At 38.6% G+C, this 22,817-nt stretch overlaps 1 protein-coding gene across 1 annotated transcript in view; it reads left to right on the forward strand.

The window, feature by feature from the left end:
- Positions 1–22,817, forward strand: part of mtor (mechanistic target of rapamycin kinase) — a 172,724-nt gene that overhangs the window by 142,772 nt on the left and 7,135 nt on the right. The window contains exons 45-53 of the mRNA XM_041798734.1: positions 464–598; positions 3,730–3,904; positions 7,473–7,608; positions 10,631–10,778; positions 15,862–15,984; positions 16,536–16,618; positions 16,715–16,787; positions 16,866–16,940; positions 19,909–20,044. Of these exons, the coding sequence (XP_041654668.1) occupies positions 464–598; positions 3,730–3,904; positions 7,473–7,608; positions 10,631–10,778; positions 15,862–15,984; positions 16,536–16,618; positions 16,715–16,787; positions 16,866–16,940; positions 19,909–20,044 (1,084 nt within the window). The remainder of the gene's footprint in view (positions 1–463; positions 599–3,729; positions 3,905–7,472; positions 7,609–10,630; positions 10,779–15,861; positions 15,985–16,535; positions 16,619–16,714; positions 16,788–16,865; positions 16,941–19,908; positions 20,045–22,817) is intronic.

Raw genomic sequence — 22,817 nt, forward strand, 5'->3', positions numbered from 1 at the left:
TGGAGTGTCTTCTCCCCAGCATAGATTTTGAACTTTATTGTCTTTTTTTGTGAAATTATACTGAAAGAATTAAGCTAGGGGTTTGATATTAAGTTGAAACCAAAATAAAAGTGCAGTATTGTTAAATTTCATGTATTTAGGGTGAAAAACTGGTGGAGATATGTTTTTTTTTTAATTTCTACAATAGCCTTTTCTGTTGATAAGCCAAAAAGAAGCTTGATTAAAGTGCTGCAACTTGAAGTTTTCTAAATAAACTTTATTGGTAAATGTCTTTGTAGGCAATGTTCAGTTCATAGTAAATATTATTCACCATAATAATCTAGGAATACACAATGGTATTTATAGACTTGGGCCATACTGGTTTCTAACCTTAATCTAGACTAAGGCGTATGTAGTAAAAATGTGCAATTTAACTGAATTAGTCATTGCGCAGGCTCATAGTATATTTGTCTTATTGCTACAGGCCTATGGCAGGGACCTGATGGAGGCTCAGGACTGGTGCAGGAAGTACATGCGCTCTGGAAACGTCAAAGATCTGACCCAGGCCTGGGATCTTTATTACCATGTATTCAGACGCATCTCCAAACAGCTGCCACAGGTAAGTGAAAACATGGAGTTTTTCTTGTGAACCACTGTCTGATATCATACAAGCATGCTTCATTATGGTCATAACCCTCTGCCATTGAAACAACTACACAGTAAATTAAATCAGACAATAGCCTCCTGTAGCAGTGAGGCTAAGGCTCCTGGGGAAATTAAATCTGGCTTCCAACCCGTGCTGCATTCCTATGTTCATACAAATCTTTTATCAGCTGTGATGAGATGTATTATGTCTTTCATGCCCTGATTACTTCTTTGGTATGATGACAGCTTAATCTGTGCATGCTGTCTGTTTGACATGTGAAACGGAACAAAAAAAGCAGCGAGTTTCAGCAGTGTTTGGAACAAAATAACAGAGACACCAGGGCTTCCTTTCATTCCTTTTTCTCTGGGTGAAGCCATTGAACGAGACGCCAAAAATAGTGGTGAAAGATGTCAAAGGATTGCAGGAGGTGATGAGATAAAGGGATGATAGAAGCCAAAGAGGAATGGCAGAACATCATGGGAAAGCATTGCTCCTCTAAATATCATACAAACAGAAGTTTAATAGAGAACAAGTCAAATCCACAAAGGCCTAAATTCTTTTGGGAAATGGTTTCGTTGAGTTGTAGCTGATTTTTGCTTGGGTGTTTTTGATGCTGATGGTTTTGTTAAATGTTTGGCACAGCTATTAGCTTGTTTGTGCTGCTTGTTGTTGTAGTTTCAGCCTGTTTCTTTATTCTCAGTTTCTCAAAATTTACAAAATCACAGTCAAACTGCCAAAGTGTAAAAGAACAGCTGTTGATCTTGGGATTTCAACTTATTTCTGTATCAAGAATTCTCATAGAGTTAGCGCAACACTTTTTTAGCAACATATGCATACAAAGTCATGCATTCATATTTTGGTTGCTAGATTAATATAGATAGATAAATACAGTGGATTAACAATGTTATGCAAAGGTTTATCATCTCATTCTTGGTTTAAATAAAGAACAGCCTAAATATAACTTTCGCTACTAGCAGCACTAGTTACGGTGCACGTTCCAATGTGCCAGTGTGAAATGAGAGTACACAGTCTAACCTCCTAAAGCCTGCCACACTGTGTTGTATTTCAGACCCTTTTCAAGAGATTAATTATTATCAACATAAAAGAGATTCATGAGTCTTTTTGTAGGAATCTGTGCCTTGCAGCATTTCTGTCTCTGAGCTCTGACGGCACTTCTGCTGACCTCATGGCTTGGTTTTTGCTCTGATGTGCATTGAGGTGTGTCTCTTTCCAATTCAAGTCCAATCAGCTTGATTCAACACAGGTGGACTCCAGTCTCAACAAAGATCAAAAGAAGTGGAAGAAACCTGAGATAATTTTCAAGTGTTTTTTGCAAAGAGTCTGAAAACTTGTGAAAATGTTTCACTCTTTTAATTTCTTGATTGAAAACTTTTTAATTTCTGTTTTTGATTTGTCATGATGGGTTCTGAGTGTAGATTGATTTAATTTGATTTGATTTGATTTGATAATACTTTATTGTCAGATGCAAGATCTGAAATTTGTTTTGCATTAAAACAGCAGCTCCATTATACACAATTCAAGGGACGATATACACAGACATACATATAACATTCAACAAGGACAATTGACAGATTTAAAATTACTTTAAACAACTGTAACATTGGGCTTCAACATAATATCACTGAAAAAAATGAAGGGTGTTTGAATAGACCATACTTATGAACACTATTCTCGATTATTTCTTCATATTGGCCTCAGTAGTAGATGGCAGAGGATCATGATTCATGATGAATCATTATTAGTGTGCCTTTGCTATGCTATGGAAAATGGAAGTTTGACAGAAGGCACCAGAATGTATCATGGGGGCTAGGAATAAGGGATACAAAAGCTCTGTTATCAGCAAAGCACCTTGCAACCATGCATACGCTCAGGTATCAGCACCCATACTAAGCTTAAGTTCTTGTAACCATTCTCATAGAAAATAGCCGATACTGTACTCAGTTTAATTTTACTGTATAATGTTGGCCTCTCATTATTTGAACAGGCAGGTGAAGTTGCAATGTCTGCAGTTTGGTGATCTTTTAACCTAAAATGAGGATGAATTAAATTAAAGCAGAATTCAAGCCTAACACCCCTAAATTGCCAAGAGTAGTGGTGAGGAGCATCTAATGAAAGTGAAGCAGACTTTCGGAATAATTTTCAGCTCTGCAGTGGTATTAAATGGTCAAAAATGTACCTGTTATTGTTGAATACCCTCATTTGAGTACTTTTTGGTTGCTGGCCTATGTATTTGTACTCTGATGTCAGCATCATTGGAAAAATCTACATATGAGAGTGGGAATTTTAATCGAGGACATAAACTTTCCCAGCAAAATTATATCATACCAGATATTCCCTCTATGAGCTTACACATAAAACACTGTGCTGCAGAAGCTCAGTGGTGTCATACATTTTAATAAATGTGTATTAGGTATGTGTTGCAGCTTGAACATCATCTGCGGTGGGTCTTGATGCTTCTCGAGTAAAGGTTAAAGGAGATAAAACATAAATGCTGGTTCAGTTACAAACTCTCACTTCATATAGCCAAATGGTGACAGTAATTTTATTTGACACTGTGGCGTAGACCTGCTCTTAGGGATGCTCCCTGCTGGGACATTAATGCAAGCAGCATGAAATACACTTTAACATAATAACATGGGGGTTATATTGCAAATATTGCCCCTCTGGGCATTAACATAGAAATAAACCCTCTCCAGGAGGCATCCAAACAGCAGATCCGCAGCAGGTTGTCGCTATGATAAAGTAACCAAACATTAGCAATGAGAATTTAACCGTAAAAGCATTTAAATAGACTTCCAGAGCCAGATTTGTTACAGTCTATATCACTGATGGCTGAATGCAGAGAAGCATAGAATGCATATTGACAGACACATTGAAATTAAAATGTTCTGGAGTTATTTATTAAAGGTTGTGCATAAACAACTTTTAAGACCTTAACTTGGGTAAGCTCCAATGTCTGTAACACTCAGTATATTGACTGAGGCACTCTTGGCAGGAGCTTGGCTGTTTTTTATACACAGCAGACTAAAAAAATGATTGTTTTTTCCTATTCTTTTTCCCCACCTCATCAACCCGCCTCTCAGCTGACCTCCCTGGAGCTACAATATGTGTCTCCAAAGCTGCTGATGTGCCGGGACCTGGAGCTGGCTGTACCAGGCACTTATGACCCCAACCAGCCTATCATCCGCATCCAGTCCATCGCCCCCTCCCTGCAGGTCATCACCTCCAAGCAGCGCCCACGCAAACTCACCATCATGGGTAAGATTAGCAGAAAATTGCACAGGCCTTGTGGCTCTGAACCCATTATATTAGGAAAATAGATTAAAGAATGGCTGTAGTCAGAGTCATGCTTTCAGCTGATGTGGGCCATTGCATTAGAGAAAATTCAATATTAAAACAACTTCACCAAAACAAAAACACAGCTTCAAGGCCACTTTTTATTGTGAATTCATCTGTCATGGCAAAGTCCTGTGTTTGGAATAAAACCCAAAAGAATAATCTTTTTTTTTGAGGAGGAAAAACAAAGCTCTTGTTTATTTTAACTTGGTGGCATGAGGGAACATAGGTTATTTCTTTGTTTTTCTTTTGTCTAAGAGAAAAAGAGTTGCATCTCAAAAATTAGGTTAGAGAAACGTGCATACGTGTACGATTCAATACATTTAATGTGAAATGTTTCAAGGTTTTTTTTATATTGAGACTTACAGCCCATAAAAATGAAAAATCTAGTATTTCACACTACTAAAATCTTGCATTAGGCTAATAAAAAGGATTTATAAAACAGAAAAATCAAGTTTTTGAAAAGTATGTTCATTTATGCACTCAGTACTTTAGTCAGGGCTTCTTTCGCATGAATTACTGCACTGAAGAAATCAGCAAGCCAACTAAAGACTAGTCCGTGGCCCAAGTCGAGACCCTAACCTTAGGGCAAGCGACTCTATGAGGTTCAGGTCAGGCAGTTGGCCGACTAGTCAAGCACAGTAAAACCATGGTAAGCAAGCCAGTTTCCTGTAGTTTTGGCACTGTGGGCAGATGCTAAGTCTTGCTGCCAAAGAAAATGAACATCTCCATAAAGTTTGTCTGCAGATGGAAATATGAAGTGCCCTAAAATCCTCTGGTAGACATCAGTGTTGACTCTGATAAAACACGGTGGACCAACACTAGCAGATGACATGGTACAGCAAGTCATCAACAACTCTTGAAATTCACACAGGACTTCAAGTAGCTAGGACAGGCATTTCAAAATTCAATGCTAAATTCACTTTCAACGGAACAGAGCCATTTGGACCACTGAGCAATGGAGTGGACCGTTACTCAGTGAACCCTTCTTATGCTATTTTATTTATAAACATGCCTTGTACTGTTGTAAAAGTGTGTGCAGTCACCCTCATTTTGACAGGTGTTTCCTGACAAAGTAAAATACTGCTTTTTAATAGTACAACTGTTTTGAATCCGTTCAGCACACCTGCTAAAATTTGTTATGATGGGTATTACTATACAGCATATAGATAAAGTTGAGGCACTGAATGTGCTTGAAATAATAAAAAATTTGGGCACTTATATCCCAAACAATTACTTTGTCCTACACCACTTGACATTTCATAAACAGTACATTAAATAAAAAAATTCAGCCCTGGTCTGGTGTACCAAGAAATCTCACGTCTTTTATGTTGGACTGTTTCCTGTGAAAAAGTGGCATTAATTCTTCTCAGTTCAGATCTTAAAAGTCTTAAATCTGCTTTGTAGGAATTGTATTAGTTTATATCACTGGTGTGAAAACTGGTTTAAAATATCAGCTCATGTATGGAAAACAAGCTTAAAGCACATCAGTACTGCACATCAGTGAAGCCAAAATATGGTTCCTTCAGTTGTTGGTTTGAAGAGAAATTTTTAAAAGACTCCAGGTGTGCTGGGAGTTGCATGCAATCATATCACTGGCCTCAGCTGCTAGAAGACAATTTTCCTCTCCATCTGCTCAGAATAACACTGAAAAGTGCTCCCAAACTCTGCTAGTCCCACTAGTTGAAAATATTAATCCGGTGTAAAAATTCATGGGGAATTTTTGCACAATTCAAGTTAACTAGTGGACCTCACAGACTAAAAGACGGTTTTGTATAATGCTTTTAGGGTCACAAAGCGAATTAGAAACAGCAAATAAAAACAGCTATAAATACAGCTGTGAAGAGGAGAATGTGTTTGTATTTCAGGGATATAGAATAGTTACAATAGATTTAACCATAACCTTTACATTTTAACCCTATCTCTACTCAGCTTATTACACTTCTGGTTTAAATATACTTTCATTATTTTGTCTTTTCAGCAAACAATAGAAATTCATCATTAGTGGTATTAATAAGGGTGTCATTAGAATAGAACAGAATAGAAAAGATGTTTATTGCCATTTGCAAAGGTACAGGACAGTACAGGTACATTGGAATTTTTGTGCGTTGCTTCTTGAGTCAGCTCTACAAAAGACTAAAAAGTAAAAAAAAATATGAAATATAACAAGAAGACTTGTGATATTAATAAAGTTGTATTACCAAAACACACAAGGAATGTACACTGTACACAAAACACCCTTATACATATGAAAAATAAGAGTAGATAAATAAAATAAGATAAAATACTATGAATAAAAATAAAAATAGAGAAATAAATGTAGAATAGATGAAATAACAGTGCTGTAAAAAATCTCCAATAAATATTAACAATCTTCATCACTATTAAAGAGGGATCTTACTTCAACCATTCAACTGCATGCATCCCCACTCCACTTGAGGTGATTTTAATACCAAAGTAAACAATTTTTGACATCTTAACCCTCACTTTGCTTTTTGATCTGAAGTACAACAACAAAGTGCTTCTAAAATGCTCCAGCACTATAAAGTCACCTTGTCATGCCGCCAAATTCTCACATTATCAATCACAAATGGTTCACTGTACTTCAGTCTTTACCTCCTCTTTGCTCTCGTGTCTCCCATCAGTGTTACATTCCCTGTAAAAGATGACGGCTTATAAATCAACTGACCTCTGGAGCAAGACTTCAGATTAAGACCTGTCCCCCTCTACAGGCTGTGAAGATTTACTGCCAACACTCTGTCCCCGCATTGACTCTCTATACATTCTTACTGGGATTGTCATTAGCAGCAGACCAGGGATATAGAGGGGACTCTGGCTTGCACGTTCCAGTGGAAGTATCAGTTAACTCCATTAAAGGTAGCATGACAATTAGAGCTTTTGTGAGTTCATTGAGAGGTCTTAAGAGAATACTGAAGACATTATAAGATCATGGAACTATAGAATAAGTGACATCATGTGCTCTTTTTCCATCATGTCATGTCGAATTCTTCACTCTGCATCAGAGGAGTGGGAAGATGTCACAGTTCATCCATTGGGTAGATTTTCCACACCATGTGAGACTATCTACCAAAATGCCTTGAGCACTGTCATCATATACTATTTAATATATAATGTACATCACATTGAGTATGGTACTTGGTAAGACCTCGCTTTGCTCTGCTGCAAATTATAAGTAGGTTTTCTTACCACAGTATCTCGCATCTGTCATATTCAAGTACCATTCCAAGCCGAGGGTGACCATAAAATGAGGGATCATTGTAATGAAGCCTACTGTAAGCGTGATGAGGTTCATATGAAATCATTTATTGGCTGCAAAAGCTCACTAGACATTGCATCAGGCGAGGTAATGGAGATGCAGCTGCAGAGCAGCAGGGGAGCATCCCTGGAGAGAACAGCTAAATCCAGCCAGATAATTCTTCTTACATAATGCCTTTTTGAGTAAATGTTGTGTTTTTATCGCCCTCTGCAGGTAGTAACGGCCATGAGTTCATGTTCCTCCTGAAGGGTCACGAGGACCTGCGGCAGGATGAGAGAGTCATGCAGCTGTTTGGTTTGGTCAACACGCTGCTGGCCAATGACCCGGCGTCCTTACGTAAAAACCTCAGGTACACACAGTCACATTTACCCTCGCATGACCATCACACATGCTGGGGTTGGGAAAGAGTCAGCACTAAAGGCAGTCTGAGTAATTTTGAGGCCCCAGGCAAAGAGTGGTAGAAGGCCTCTCTTCATTTTGTTTAAAGTTATGGCTAGTGAGGGACAATATTTTAAAGCATCTCTATTCAGGGAGCAGCACAGCAACAGTCCTCAAGAATGATTCATCACTATTTGAGTTACGACATGACTGAAAGTTTCTCTGCATAAATATAGTTTTACATGTCTTTGGACAAGGTTTCACTTATTAAAATGAATCATACACAATCACTACAGTTGGCACATTGGATGCTTTTATTTGTTTTATGTGATTTTAACAAAAATTATCCAGATTTAACTCTATGATTTGCTTTATATGAAAACATCCTGGGGCATTTTGAGTGGCTTGAACCTCAGTAGGCAGCCAAAGGGCCCTTCCCAAGGATTTTAATTGTATTATTTATACTCAAGCCATCTCATATACATTCTAAATAAGCATCACAATTACTGAAATCATTTTTGATGCATACCTCACATTAAATGCTCACCTATTTGGCCTGTGCCTGAGGCCCTTTGGTGCACAAGGCTCCAGGCAATTTGCCTACTTTTGCCTATGTTAAACGCATACATATTTTGCTACTGACTGATTTGTAAAATGATACAATCTGCATTTCTTTTACATCATTAATGTAAATATATAACAGCAATTAAAAGAGAGAAAGTTTAATCCCTGAGATGTGATGCAAGCATGGAAAAAAAAACTGGACAAGCAATCAAGACAACACTTGAGGAAAGAGCGACATTTTTTTTCTGGGAATAACTTTGTCATTTAATCTTTGATTGACATAGACATCGAAAATTGTTAATTGGGATTCTTGCAGATATCCAATATTTACAAATTAATTCTAACCAATACCAATATCAGCGATATTCACAACCAGCATAGAGCGATGTATACAGCCAGTATTAGTTATGAAATCAGCAGAAACGTTCATATACTGATAGACAACTTTTCTCTATACTATACGGACAAAAATATTTGGCCACCAGACTATTACACAATTCTTGGAAGGCTTTCCACAAGATTTTGTTGTTGGAGTGTTTCCTGTGGGAATTTGTGCCCAGTCATTCTGTAGAGCATTTATGAGGTCAAGCATTGATGTTGGACAAGAAAGCCTGGCTCGCAAGCATTGTTGCAGTTCCTCCCAAAGGTTCTTGATTGGGTTGAAGTCAGGGCTCTGAGCGAGTCTGTCAAGTTTTTCCATATCAAACCATGTCTTTTTAGTCCTTGCTTTTTGCACTGCGGCACAGTCATGTTGGAAAAGACAAGGTCCTTGTAGCACCCTATAATGTAATAATTTCCTGAAAATGTAATAACGCCTGAAAATGTAATAAAATTTGCACTTGATCGAAAATGTAATAAAACCCAATAATGTAATCACTCCACCAATAATGAAATATCCTGACTGATATTGTAATATCGTTTTTACTGACAATGTAGTACCTTATTACATTATTTGGTCATTTTTCTTTTTTTTCAAAACTGATAATGTAATACTTGACAGATAATGTAATATATATGTTCATTTTCAGTCCAGAGTTCTACATTTTGTGTTTTAAGAATCTAAGAAAGTTATATACACTGGATTTGAAACAACAGAATGACTATTGGGTTGAATTGCAGACCTTGAGTACCACACAGTCATATGCACATGTGCAAATACTCAGGGACATGCAACTACATCCTGGTCTTACTAAGTGGGTGATGGACTTACCTTCTTGGGAGACCAGATTTCCAGCTCAGATAAGCTTCTGAGCAGCACTGGAGACCCCAGGTAACTCTTCATCAAGTGTAATTCAGAACTCTTCAGCCATGGAATCAGCAAAGCGTTGGTGACTTTTATGCACCATGTGCCGCTGTAGTTGTTGACCCAGCTCTGTGATTTTACATGACTGAGCTGATGCTCTTCCTTAACAGCATATATCACTTACAGCTAATTGTGGAATATCCAGCAGGGATGAAATTTCACGAACAGTCTTATTACAAAGGTGGCATCCATCCGTCTCTGAGCTCTTGAGAACGACCCTTTTTGTGTCACAAATATTTGCAGATGGACACTGCATGTCTAGGTGCTTGATTTTATACATCTGTTGCAACATGTCTCATAGAAATACCTGAATTCAGTAACAAACAGTTGAGTTGAGTTGATACATTTGTCCATATGGTGTATCTGCTGATGCCAGTGTCATGGTGAAAATATATCATGAACCACTGATGGCAAAATGCATGCATCTACTTTTCCTTTACTAGCACTATGGGATGTTGTAAGACATTTTTTTGTGGCTATTTATAGCTTTAACTTGAATTTACAGACTTACAGAAATGCTCACCTGGCTGGAAATCTACAGTAGAAAGAAGCTGTCAGTTTCATTTAAACCACTGTTTAAACCTGTTTTTATTAATGAGAAAAGACAGTTGTTGTTCAGTTGGAATCTCTGGCTGATGATGACTTGGTTGCTTAAAAAATGCGTAGAGCTGCCTGTACTTAAGTAGACTTTCATCCTGGCAGCTGTACAAAGGGAAGGGCTGTACAATTTATATGTAAAAGCTTTACAAACGTTACTGAAGGGAAGTTTCAGTGAGGTCTTTGATGTTTTTTTGTAGATCTAAATACTCTTGCTGGTGCTTTTTAAGGGTCACAAATGCTCAAATCTAGCAGTTTTGGGCATTTGCACCACAAAGTGTTCACTGGTGATCCCTTCTTTCATAAACTCTCTACTTCCTTCAAGCTTCTGCACCAGTTATGCAACATAAACTATGAACATCGGCCTTATTTAGCTGTTATCACAACATGTACACAAGTATAGTCCTAAATATAGGTTTCACTGAACACACATTTCCTCTCAGTATTGTATGCATAAAGTTAAAGAAAACTACAGATTCTCAGACAATGAGTTGTGCCTTTGTTTGTCTTTGTTGTGTCTCATAAACAGCATTCAGCGGTACGCAGTGATCCCTCTGTCCACCAACTCAGGCCTGATTGGCTGGGTGCCCCACTGTGACACCCTGCATGCTCTCATCAGAGACTACAGAGAGAAGAAGAAGATTTTACTCAACATTGAACATCGCATTATGCTCCGGGTGAGGAACCAAAGTGTCTGCTTTCTGTAATTTAATAGCCAAACAACACACTGAACAAGCATTCTCCTTCATGTTTGTTTATAGAGCAAAGCAACCCACTGAGCAATAAGGCCATGTGAAAAATTACACTCTCTGGAAGGATTTTGATCATATTATACTATATTATTTTTGTTTTTGTGTGAAAGTTTTTTTTTCTTTGTTTGTTTTTGTAACAACAGGTGGTCTCAATCATGAAATGTTTGTGAATTTGTACATTTCATGTAAAACATCTTTATTTGGCACTAAAAGAATCACCAGGAAAGGGGAGCATCTGTTTTCTGTGATTATATCGACGAAGGCCAATCTTTCTAATGAAAACACATTCACGTAGCCTTAATAGTCCCAAATTAACCACAAATCCCAACCTCAAAATGTCCAATTAATCCAAAGAGAGAACGCACACTCATAACGGTCCTTACTGAAATGTCACAGCAGAGTGAGAGCTTTCCATGGAGACAGAGAAAGGTTAGGGACCTCACATCCTCTGACGTTTAAAGAGCTCACCTAAAAAAAGGAAAGAAAAAGACATCATAGCCATCTACAGGCACATCAGGGCTGCAGGAGATGACAGGGCAGAGGTTCAAGTCTCATTGGTGCACAATAGGATGATGACATCATGTCAAACCATGATTCACCGCTCAACAGATATAAAAAAAAAACAAACAGCTGACCTTGTCAGACAGTGAGTAGACAAGAATGAAATGTCACTCCTAACTCCTCTGCCAGTTGTCCTTGAATCACAGAATAAATTAAATTGGATCTGTCATTTAATGAAAATAAAGAAATACAGATGTTTTCTTCTTAACAACTGGGGATATTTAAAAAAGCCTGTTAAATAGTTGATGTGGAACAGCTGATTAAATCTGCACAATTCAGACATTCAGGTTCTTACACTCAGATCAACCAAAATCATGTGAGCATTTTTGCTTTTGCTGGCATGTTTTGAACAAGACCCTGAATTTATTTTTTTAAGTGCCTAATGGTATTTGAGTCATAAATGAAGTGTAACATTCAGATTAAAATCAGTAAATGGAAAGATATTAAGCTGACCAACCGATCAGTCTGGCCATTAATCAGCTTCAGGTTACAGACGAAGAAGAAGAAGAGGGAGACGCTGATAAATGGTGGTGTTTTGGATTGTTTGTGTTTCTTTTTTAAATCCCTGAACTCAACTGTCATTAAAGTTAAATTATTATTTTGGTTATTTTCAGTCCTGTACCCCTGCAGGCCAAACACAGTCACAGACACTGAAACCCAAACAGTTATTAAAGCATTGACTCTCAAAATAATTAACACCCTTACTGTAATGAGAACTCTTTACACCCAGTTTAATTCTCCATGGCCTGAAACAGGCTTATATTTTAGTTTAATTACAGCCCTCTAGTTGTAATTAGATAAACATGAGGAAATGTGTTTCTGACAATTTATCTATCATTCGAATTCAGTGTTTTTTTTTCCAGTAGTAAGTGTCAACATAGACTGAAAACTATGAGCACAAAGAGTCCAGGCTGGCAAAAGAATTGCTGACACAGAAGAAATCTTTAAACCACCTTTTGGAAATTGCCTCCCCCCTGAGGTTTGTGTATTTCACAACAGACCTCCTAGAGACTAAAGATATCAGACAAAATAAAGCAACAGCATTTGAAATACAGTCAGTGTAAAATCTTGTGCCTAAGACACACACCTGGGGTTATGAAAAATTCTATTTTTTATAAGTGATAAATGTAAAATATTCTAAAGTTAATTACGGTTAATCTCCCTTTTTGCATTTTGAAACTCCATAATTTACATTTTAAACTGTTTTTGTATCTTACACTAAGAGTAAATGACTTCCTGTTTGGATACAGACCTGCTTTTATTTTGAAAGTACGTTTGGAAAGATAAAAGATTTAAGGTAAAGGCTGGCTCGGACTGCACAAATTCTGTCTGAAAGTCTGATTTTGGCCTCCTTTTGGACTCCATGGTTGCAGCTCATCATCAAGCATCGTGCCAGGTTATGAGCATCAGAAACATCAAGCGTGCTTGTAGTCTGACCTAATCAATGAAGCTTCCAAGACATCCAACGACCACGGTTTGACAAGACTATCATGTCAGAATTGTCATTGTCATCTAGTTTGACACCCTGACCTGACGTTAATGACTTGTGTCCTGTCACCTAACAATAGGAGAGCATTTTCTCCTCATCTTTGTTTTATCACTCACCAGAGTGACATCAACAAGTCCTCTTTTTTCTTCCCCCAGGGATTAATGTGTAAATACAGTGAAGCTGTTTGTACTGGCGATGTTAAGTGGGCTTATTTTTTCTTTATATGTTATAACATCCCTGATTCAAGTTCGTACTATCCTCTCTTTGATACATCAGATCAAGTCCATAATTATTTTTTTGTTTGTTTGGGGTTTTTTCTTCTTTTTGGAGCAAAAGACCGCTAGAATCCCACACAGAGCTTCTGTTCTAGCTATGGTTCATAGTCTTTGAGCACCCCCAGCCCCCTGACAACCTATGAACCAACACACAGACGCAGAGATGGTGGTGATGTCAGCATGCGATGAGCGGTTGGGATCACACCTGTAGTATCCCAAGACAGGTCAAGATTTTAGCTGCATAGTCTGAAATGGTGCTGTTGAGAACAACCAAAAAAATCATGTAGTCTGAAGGACCCATTGAAGGAGAAAACCTGTTCATATTGGCACTCCTGGTTTGTGCTGTGAGTTTCTCACAAAGCACTGTGGGATCACTCTCAGCGATCAATGTAAAAGTTTTCTGCATCTTCTAAACCAGTGCAACCAACATACAAGCGGAGAGTGCTGAGACATAATAAGAATAATAATATTAACATTTATGATATAGTCGTGATCAAAACAGAGTTACAAAGCACATTGAATAAAACAAGATTAAAACAAGGACAGATAAAAAAAACGATCAAAAGAAAAGTAAATAAAGGCAACAATGTGCTGTCATGACTGCAAGCAGGACTGCCCATAGGTCCCTGAAAGGCCGAGTAAATGGACCTTTCCCAGATGCTATTTAATAACACCAACACATGCACATTGGAGCTGTAGCATTAGCTCCAGGCCTCTGGTCCAGTAGTTCCCAAACTTTTTTTCCTTGAAGCGCCCAGAATCAAAAAAGCTGTGATAGTTTCATTAATATCACCCAAATATCTGCAAACACTATACTTACCAAAAGACTTTTCTTTGAGGTAGTTATTATGTTCATGTTTTTATCATGATTCTAGTCAATACTAACAAGTCTGACTTTGACTGTCTTAGAGAAGAGAAAGTTTTATACTTCCCTGAGATCTCTAGAGCCTCATCAGGGTTCCAGACCCCACACTGGGGACTCGTGTCCTGGTCAACATTTACCTCCTCGGCCTGGCTTCAGTCTGCTTTGGCGCAGAAAAAAAAAAATTGTGGCAGGCCTCATCATTGGCTATTCACACTGATATTATTGAGCTCATCCAAGAAGCCCACCACAGTGTGAATATTACGGAAAAAAAAAAAAAACACATTTTACAAAGATGGGGGGGTGTACACTTTGAAACTGGCAACAAAAACTAGCTAACTACAGTTTAGCTTTTGAATTAAAGGTAATAATTTCTTAAATTTAAGATTGTTAACCTCCGTGGGCTCCAGAAAGCGTTACCCTTTCTCTCCGCTTATTAGCGGCCTTGATTGCAGGTGTAGCTGATGGAGTCACACTTTTCACAAGAAGGGCGCTATAAAATACTTGCCCATCTTTCCTTGAGTATTGCTAGTCTAGTGGCTGTTGTCACTGCTCACAATGTAGTAGGATGCATAGCAAATGCAGGCCAGCAGTAACCTTGCAAAGCAGATGGATTCGCCTGTTTCCGTGCTTCTCACTGGTGAATCTATCTTGCAAAGCTCCCATCTGAACAGTCTGGGCCCGGTGAGAAAATGACAGGACCAATCAAGGGGCAGTACTTTCGGGCACAGCAGAGTCGTGATGTAAGCAAGCAGCAACAAGAGACTGGTGCAATTATGGCGGAAGAGCTTAGCGTGGATGCTGCTAAAGTGTACATTTTATCAGAACTTGATGACATTTCTTCATTAAAAGAAGAGCAAAAGAACAGCAGTGAGTTTTTTTCTTTTCAAAAATGACGAAAGTTGTGTACTGACATTTCTACAGTCGCCATGGTTCGCTTTATGCAGTTCTCCATGGAGTTTACTCCTCGGTAGCAGCTACGTCACGTGTTTGTTGCTTTCAAAGGCTCTGTCCTATCCAAAACACCATCTGTGAGAGGTTTACCAGATATATATGTGAAACAAGTCCATCTGGCATGTCAGATTTGGCCAGCAGTGGGCTGGTACCATTTGTTAAGAGATTTTCTCCTCCATTAGATCATAGTCCTGCATATAAAGAAAACAGTGGTATAAAGTTAAGTAAATAAATTGATTGAAGATTGAAACAACTCTTCAGTAAAAGACAAGTGACAATAAGAGAAGGGTAGAGCAACTTGTCTGTGAGTCAGTAGTTTGCAACAATCACTGTAGACTGATAGCTCAGCTCTGGTATTATAGCCAGCAGGAGTACGAGTTCTTTTTGGGAAAATGGATGGAACTAAAAGAGCTGCAGAGCTGCACAGAAACTTCACATTGTGGTCTCTGCTGAAAATCAAAATTGTTGCTCAAAGAGACAGTTTGAACCTTTTTTTCCTCCTCTGTAAGAAACCCAAAAACAGGTTGTGACTAAAATACTGGCGCAGCTTTTAATATAGATATCACAGTCGTCCATTTAAGGGAGGTGCATGCTTTAAATAAGAATGACTGTGCTTTTGATTCATTTATTTATCTGTCATTAAGTTAAAGGATTCATTACATTTGGCTGCTTTTCAGTTGTCTCTGGTGGCTTTTGAATGCTTCCTTTGTGCTCAAAGAACCGTTTTGATTTTTCCTTGTTATTTCAGATGCAATGGTTGAAAACAACCTCTTATAAATGGCATTGAAAAAGAAGCCTTGGGTTGAAATTGTATAAACTTTCGGCTGTATTTTTATGTCCCTTTGTGGTGTGCTCTTTGTGTTACAGATGGCTCCAGACTACGACCACCTGACGCTGATGGAGAAGGTTGAGGTGTTCGAGCACGCTGTCAACAACACGGCCGGAGACGACCTGGCCAAACTCTTGTGGCTCAAGAGCCCCAGCTCTGAGGTGAGACGCGCTGCTTGTTTATCTGTCAGCACAGGGGAGAATGATGGAGTGCACTTCACCTCTTCAGCATCCATCATCACGATCTGGTGTCTCTGGGGTAAAAAGTTAAGAGTGGTCAGCCGTAGCAAAGATAGCATACAGATGTATAAAGTAACACTTTCAGTGAGGCTGGTCATTTGGGTTAGGCTTTCTTTTCCTGCACAATAAAAGTTTTTCAATATCTCAAGTCTTTCAGTTTTCTAATTACTTAGTTAATACGGCAGGAGAGAAATAAGCTGTTGTTTCCCCTGAAGAATCCACTTTCTAGGTTGTGCGTCCTACTTTCAAATCACTGACTTAGCAGGACTTACAAAGAGACCTTCAAATTGAATCCATTTTTAGGAACATTAGTACATTGTGTACCTGATGTTCTGCATGTTGAAGTGTCTGGAAATATGTTTCAAACAGCCTGCCTGAGATCTCTGTGCCATTTCCATCTCTTTTTCTGCTAATGATACTAATACTGTGAACCAGAAGAGCTCTCATAATGCAGATATTTTTCCCATGTTCAGGTGTGGTTTGACAGGAGGACCAATTACACCCGCTCCCTGGCTGTGATGTCCATGGTGGGCTACATCCTGGGACTGGGTGACAGGTGAGTCTCTTAGCTGAATATTTTGCATTAATTTAAGTAGGATGATAAAACCAGGAGACCATTCTTAATTAAGAGATCATGTCTTTTGTTCTGCAGACATCCATCCAACCTGATGCTGGACCGACTGAGTGGCAAGATCCTCCACATTGACTTTGGGGACTGTTTCGAGGTGAGAGGAGACTTTTTTCATTACCTTATATTCACATATTTTATATACTAAATCGACTCTAATTTTAACCTTTAACAGGTTGCCATGACCAGGGAGAAGTTCCCTGAAAAAATTCCTTTTAGACTGACAAGGATGCTGACAAATGCCATGGAGGTAAGTAACTCTGGTATCTTCAATTTAAGCGTATGTACTCAAGTGTATGGATGAGTTTAAAATAGCCTCGGGGCCAGATTGGTTCAGCTTTAAAAGTCACTCTTGCAGGAAGTTTTGACTTTTCAGAGTTATTCAAGTGCTGCTTGTACCTTTTACATTACCTCTCTACTGGTTAACCAGATTTCTGTTGAGGTTTCCTCTGCTTTTTTACTGAAACTACAGAAATCCTGAATCTTTTCTAAGTGTGCAGTGTTTTATCACCAGCCATGGCTCCCTGTGGCTTTGTTTTAAAAGTAAGAGAACTCAAGGAAGTACAAAAACAAAGCAAAGACTTAATAATACATCAAAGGAGTTTCAAGTTATATCAACTTTGAAATAACATTTTCAAGATTAGAATATGTTTAAAAAGCTTTCGATAGCATCTAACAACCAAACCTGAGAACAGAAAATCTGATCCTGCTCTTGAATACCAAACACACACCTCACTTCAGGGGACAAATGCTCCAAAGTTGTATTTAGTTTGTGTCCATCAACAAAATGTTCTCTGACGACAGCTCTGTGGCTTCACTTCTGCTTTATTTTAGTCTTTAAGAGCACTGATGGCATCCGTCTGGCTGCACCAGCTGGGCCTCACCTTGCTTGAATTGCACCTGAATCTAACTTTTAAGTAAAACGCGATGCCTCGTCTAGAAGAATGAAGGATTTAAATGAAGGAAGACAGGAGACATGGTCATCCTTAGATAATAAAACTACTGTAGGTTAACTCTGACGAGCTGATCCGAAAGCTTTGTTGATGCAGACAAGCCCTGTCTGAGTTAACAGGTTAATTTTCCCCCTTGACACCACCGCGCACAGAAAGTTGAGCTGTCCCCCGCCCTGCAGATTGCAGAGTATGTGCCCACTTTTTAAGAACTTCCCTCTCTCATTACATCAAAATCATCCATTTAGCCCATTTTAAATGGATGCAGTGTTTGCATGTGTATACGTTTAAAACCTGATGAGACCCTAGAGAACTTATAGGTTCTTTGCAGATGACACAGCAAAGGACCCCCTTGTGGGGGCAAGAAATGATTCTACATAGAGAAACACTACCAAAAAGGCCATGTTTTGAGCTGTTTATGACCATGTCAAATGTTCAAAGTGCAAAAGTAGAAACATTGTTAATTCTTAAGCTTCTTTGTGTCCTGAAAGTAGTGAAATATTCAGGCAAAAATTTCCAAAAGTTCATTAAAAGTCACAGAGCATTGGCAGCAGGCAGGAATTTTTAAAAGCCTGGATGAGCCACTTGTGAATGTTCTGTTTCCACAAAGCAGCCTGGTTTGGTTCAGTGCAGTTTTTCCATGGTTTAGCTCATTAAACTCTGATCTTAACCCATATTTCCTTAGCTGAGGTCCCTCTCACCAACCTCCTGTCCCCCTTGTTGTGATGGGAATCCGTCTCTTTTTAAAGGTCCAGATCATTTGGCTCGGCTCGGTAGAGCTGGTTGTTTGGCTCCCAGTGTAAATTAAATGACGGCAAGGATAAAGGAAAGGAAACTGGCACTCAAACAGGTGCTAGCTTCAGTAGCTAACATTAAAGAGGTGTTTCATAGTGCAGGCTTGTTTCTTAATGGCACATCTTTACTCGGTAGCTCACCCCACAAGGTTTATTCAGTTGATAGTAGATCACTGCAGCATGTTTTTGACAAATTAGGAATTTTTTTTGTATGTTGAAGGGTCTCAGCTAGCCCATAAGCTCAATACAAGACTCCAGCCCCCCGTCATCTGGCTACATGAAGCTAGAGGATTGCAGGACTGAGTAAATTGTTATATTGATCGCCTCCATGCCAGGAAAATCTGTCAAACTGTGGTAAAGATCATTGTTTTGTAAAGTGTAGGAATCGTATTCAGTGTATGTAGAAAGTTTCTGATGCAAACTGCAGCATCCCTTCAGAGCTGTTAAATACAAACTTTCCTCTGTTCCCATTAATTCCTAATGGCTGTCGCTCTGACCCCAATGGACATTCAGGATCATGTGAATCATATGAAAATGGGTGCAATGTTTGCACAATTTGGATAATTTCATTAGTTTTAAGGTATCTGACCAGAAATGCAACCTGATTTTCTAAAATACACAGTTGGAATGCAGATTAGATTAGATTGGCCTCCACATGTAGAAATCAATGATGATCTGACTAAAGAGTGACACATGTGCAGACTGCTATAGTATTTTAGACCCTTGGTTCTCAGCTGCTTGGTTAAGACCCAAAAGTGAGTCTCAGAACCATTTTCAGTGGGTCATGGATGTGTGCCTGCAAAAAGTTTATGATATGCTTTTATTTTGAAGGAAATGTCTGCATCTCATCTTTATATAAGCCTTATATAAAGGCTGACAAATAATTTAGGGACAGTTGAGATTTTGTGCAGTTTTTTTCATGCAACCCTTCGATTTTTGGAGATTGTGCTCAGGCAGTGCTATGGTTTTTAGGCAGTTTCAGGTCTAAATGTGATAAAGAAAATAATGTACTATTAAGTAGATAAACTGTGTTGGATGCTAATTTGGATAACTTGAGTTTGTAATTTAGGGCAGGAGAACATGATAGGCATTTTAAACCCAGTAGAAACATGGTTCAAATTTGTCTGACAGCATGCTGAGTCATTCAAAGTGTTTGTACAAATAAAGCCATATTTATCCTTAGTTTTTTTTTAATTAGATCTTCTGTCCGTACTTTGACAAAACAAGGTAGTCAGAATGGAAGCTTCTTACTTATCAACTCTTGTTCTGTTTATATGAAGGTTCTTGATAACATTGGGTGCATTCATTACCGTTCTCAGTGAGGCTTGGTGCACTCATGTGAAAATTTGAATCTGACAATAAGTTGGACGCTGGAAATATTACTGACCCATCCGGTGCTCTCAGCTCCAGGAGCTGTATCACCTTTTGCTCTGTTTTCACATTTTAACAAAACTTTCCTCTTCATGTGCCCCAGGTGACAGGATTGGATGGAAACTATCGGATCACCTGCCACACGGTGATGGAGGTGCTGAGGGAGCACAGGGACAGTGTCATGGCTGTGCTGGAGGCCTTCGTCTACGACCCGCTGCTCAACTGGAGGCTCATGGACAGTAAGAGTCACAATATGTTCTTGTTCAGTACATTTAGTGTGCTCTTCTGAAGTTCTAGCTTTCTGTTGCCGATGGATTGTCCAGATTTAATGTCTTTCATCAGGAAAAATTAATCTTTCAAAGCTTAAAGCTGATTTACTTGTGCCTTGTCAGAGAATGATCAGACCAGTCAGCAACATTTGAGCAGAAAGAGGTGAAAGCTGAAAGTCTCAATCATAGTCTACGTTTTTTTTAAAGGCTCTTCCCTTTGCAAATACCGTCTTATGGCAGGGGTTATCAACTACATGTGTACAAGGGCCCGTGTTTGTCTTGACTTTGTAGGGGCCAGACTTTAAAAAAACAAACTCTTAATAAATTTAAAGAAAATTAATATTTTAGTCCAATAAACATATAATTCTATTTGTAATTTCTTTCAGATGTATGTGGTTTTTTGCCATGAATCAGCCCCTATCATCTACATTACGGCCGTGACCAAGAGGGCGCCTGAGATATTTTAGCTACATATTTCTTGGGCTGTCAGGTAGTCCATGCTTGGTTTGACACTAATATGCTTTGTCATGATTGGTAAAAACATTTGCAGGAAACAGGCTTTTTGTTTTGATTCTCAGATGGGAAATTTCACTCTTCAGGAGGCTGAAGTAGAAAGTTGACACAGAAAACTGTAGATTTAATCTGGACTTGACTGATAAGTATGTGTTTATCGTGCATTATATAAATGTTCAAACTAATCAAACATTATCTCATCACTGTTTCAATGTTCGTTGATTTTAGGGTTAGTTTTATAGCTTTAGGGATTTCAAGACAAAAGATACCCAAAAAACCACAACCTCTCTTTTTCCTTCTTACATTTTCTGAATATAATCATTTGGGGGACAATTTGGGAGGCCTGATGTGGCCCTCAGGCTGCCCGTTATAGATCCCTGATCCCTGACGGTGTGTTTCCAAAATTGATGTGACAAATATCCCATGGCATGGATACTTGAATCAATCAATCTGGCATGCCAGGTTATAAAATTCAGTAAAAGAGCACAGGAAAATGTTGCAGACTAAAATAACCACAACAATGTAACAGTGTACACGTGGCATGACAAGCATCAGCTGTTGTTTTATCCTGAAACCATGCTAGCAATTCAGCATGCTTCTCTGTCATTGCCTTTTCCTATTTTCCTCTCTTTGTCTGTGTCGAGATGTTTGAGGAACGAGGAGAGTGGTAGATGACCAGGCATAAGGAGTGACAGGAATTTTCCATGAAGTTCTTGATCTTAGTTCACTCACAGAGCTTTTTTAGCCTGTATTTGTTTTGCATAAATAAACATTTCAGGGATAACTGAAATTAGGGATGTCCCAATCAAAATTTTTGGCCTCTGATCCTTATCTGATTTTTAATTTTGACTATCTACTGATTCCGAGTCCTGATCCGACACTCATATTGGCCTAGATTAGAGTTTCAGTGTTTTTTGTTGACAAAAAAAAACACAAGTAAACAGAATAACGTGTAGAGCTTATTGCCTAAGCTAATGCCTCTCCAAACAGTCGTATCACAGATGCTGCAAGGGGTCATTTGACTGTTTTCACTCTCAAGCTTGAAGTATTTCCATACTTGTGGCAGGACTGCTAATGCTGCTACTGCTCCTCCTGTTGTCTTATTCACGCATTTACAGCTACCCACAAGTTGTGCTCTGTTTACAACCACATCAGATCATATTGGAGATCTTCAATCAATGAAAAAAATGCCTATATCAGCTCCAGTCCAATACACAATTAGTTTTGGTCACGTTTGTGTCATCACAGAGGCAGAACCTTCCAGCTCAAAGCAGTCAGACTCATCAATACAAAGCACCACACTTTCGTTTGTCCACATTACGAACCGAAGCACAAGATGTCATTATGTTCCTAAGGAGAGTCTGAAGAATTGGCAGTTTAAATGGATGCAACATGGACAATAAGTGAAGCAATGTCTGACGCTCGCATGCTGTTAGAACACGGTGTAACAATAGAAACAACTGCTGAATGTGAAAAAGTTCAGCAGAGAAGAAAACTCAGCAAAAAGTGCCTTACTTTTTGTTCAGACTCTTTTTTGAGCAGGTTGAGAATTAAATTAAATCAGATTGGTCTGTAAGGAGGAAAAAACCTGCTGTCCTAGAAGTAAAGTGGAAATCTATTTGGCTCATGTCCTGGAGAGAAATTGACCAAATGCTTACAGAGTTAGTGGCGGCATCAAAAGGTCATTGGTTACCTTGAAGAGAACAAGGTGAATTATTATCTTTGGCACACCACATCTAATTCTGTCAAGGCTGCTTTAAACATGACATTTTAATCCACAACAGAATAAATCATTTCATTTGTTGTAAATGAGGGTCATTATTCTGAGCTTTTATTTAAGGAAAAGAAAGAAAAATTTCCAGTTGGGCTTTTTTGAGTTTTTATGTCATTTAAAGAATAACATTTGTGGTTTTGTACCGACTTAGAGGGGCTGCAGGTTGGGCTAGTTTCATGCTTCATATCACAGGAGGAGCTTAGTTATTGTAAAGAGCAGAACAGTTTGTTCTTGTAGAAGGAGAAATAACTCTCTTTATGTATAAAACTAAGGTAACACGTTAACAATGGACACACTGTGCTCTTTCATGTTAAATCTATTTTTCATAAATACCGTTGCTTTAACTACTTGAAAGGATGAAAAGAAATACTTCTCTACATTAGAAAAGGTCAGAACTGTTCAGCTGCTCTCTGTCTGATATATAAAAATAGGGTAGAGACTCCAGCAGTGCTGGTA

This window comes from Cheilinus undulatus, linkage group 11 (assembly GCF_018320785.1).
Source record: "Cheilinus undulatus linkage group 11, ASM1832078v1, whole genome shotgun sequence".
Taxonomy (NCBI): Eukaryota; Metazoa; Chordata; class Actinopteri; order Labriformes; family Labridae; genus Cheilinus; species Cheilinus undulatus.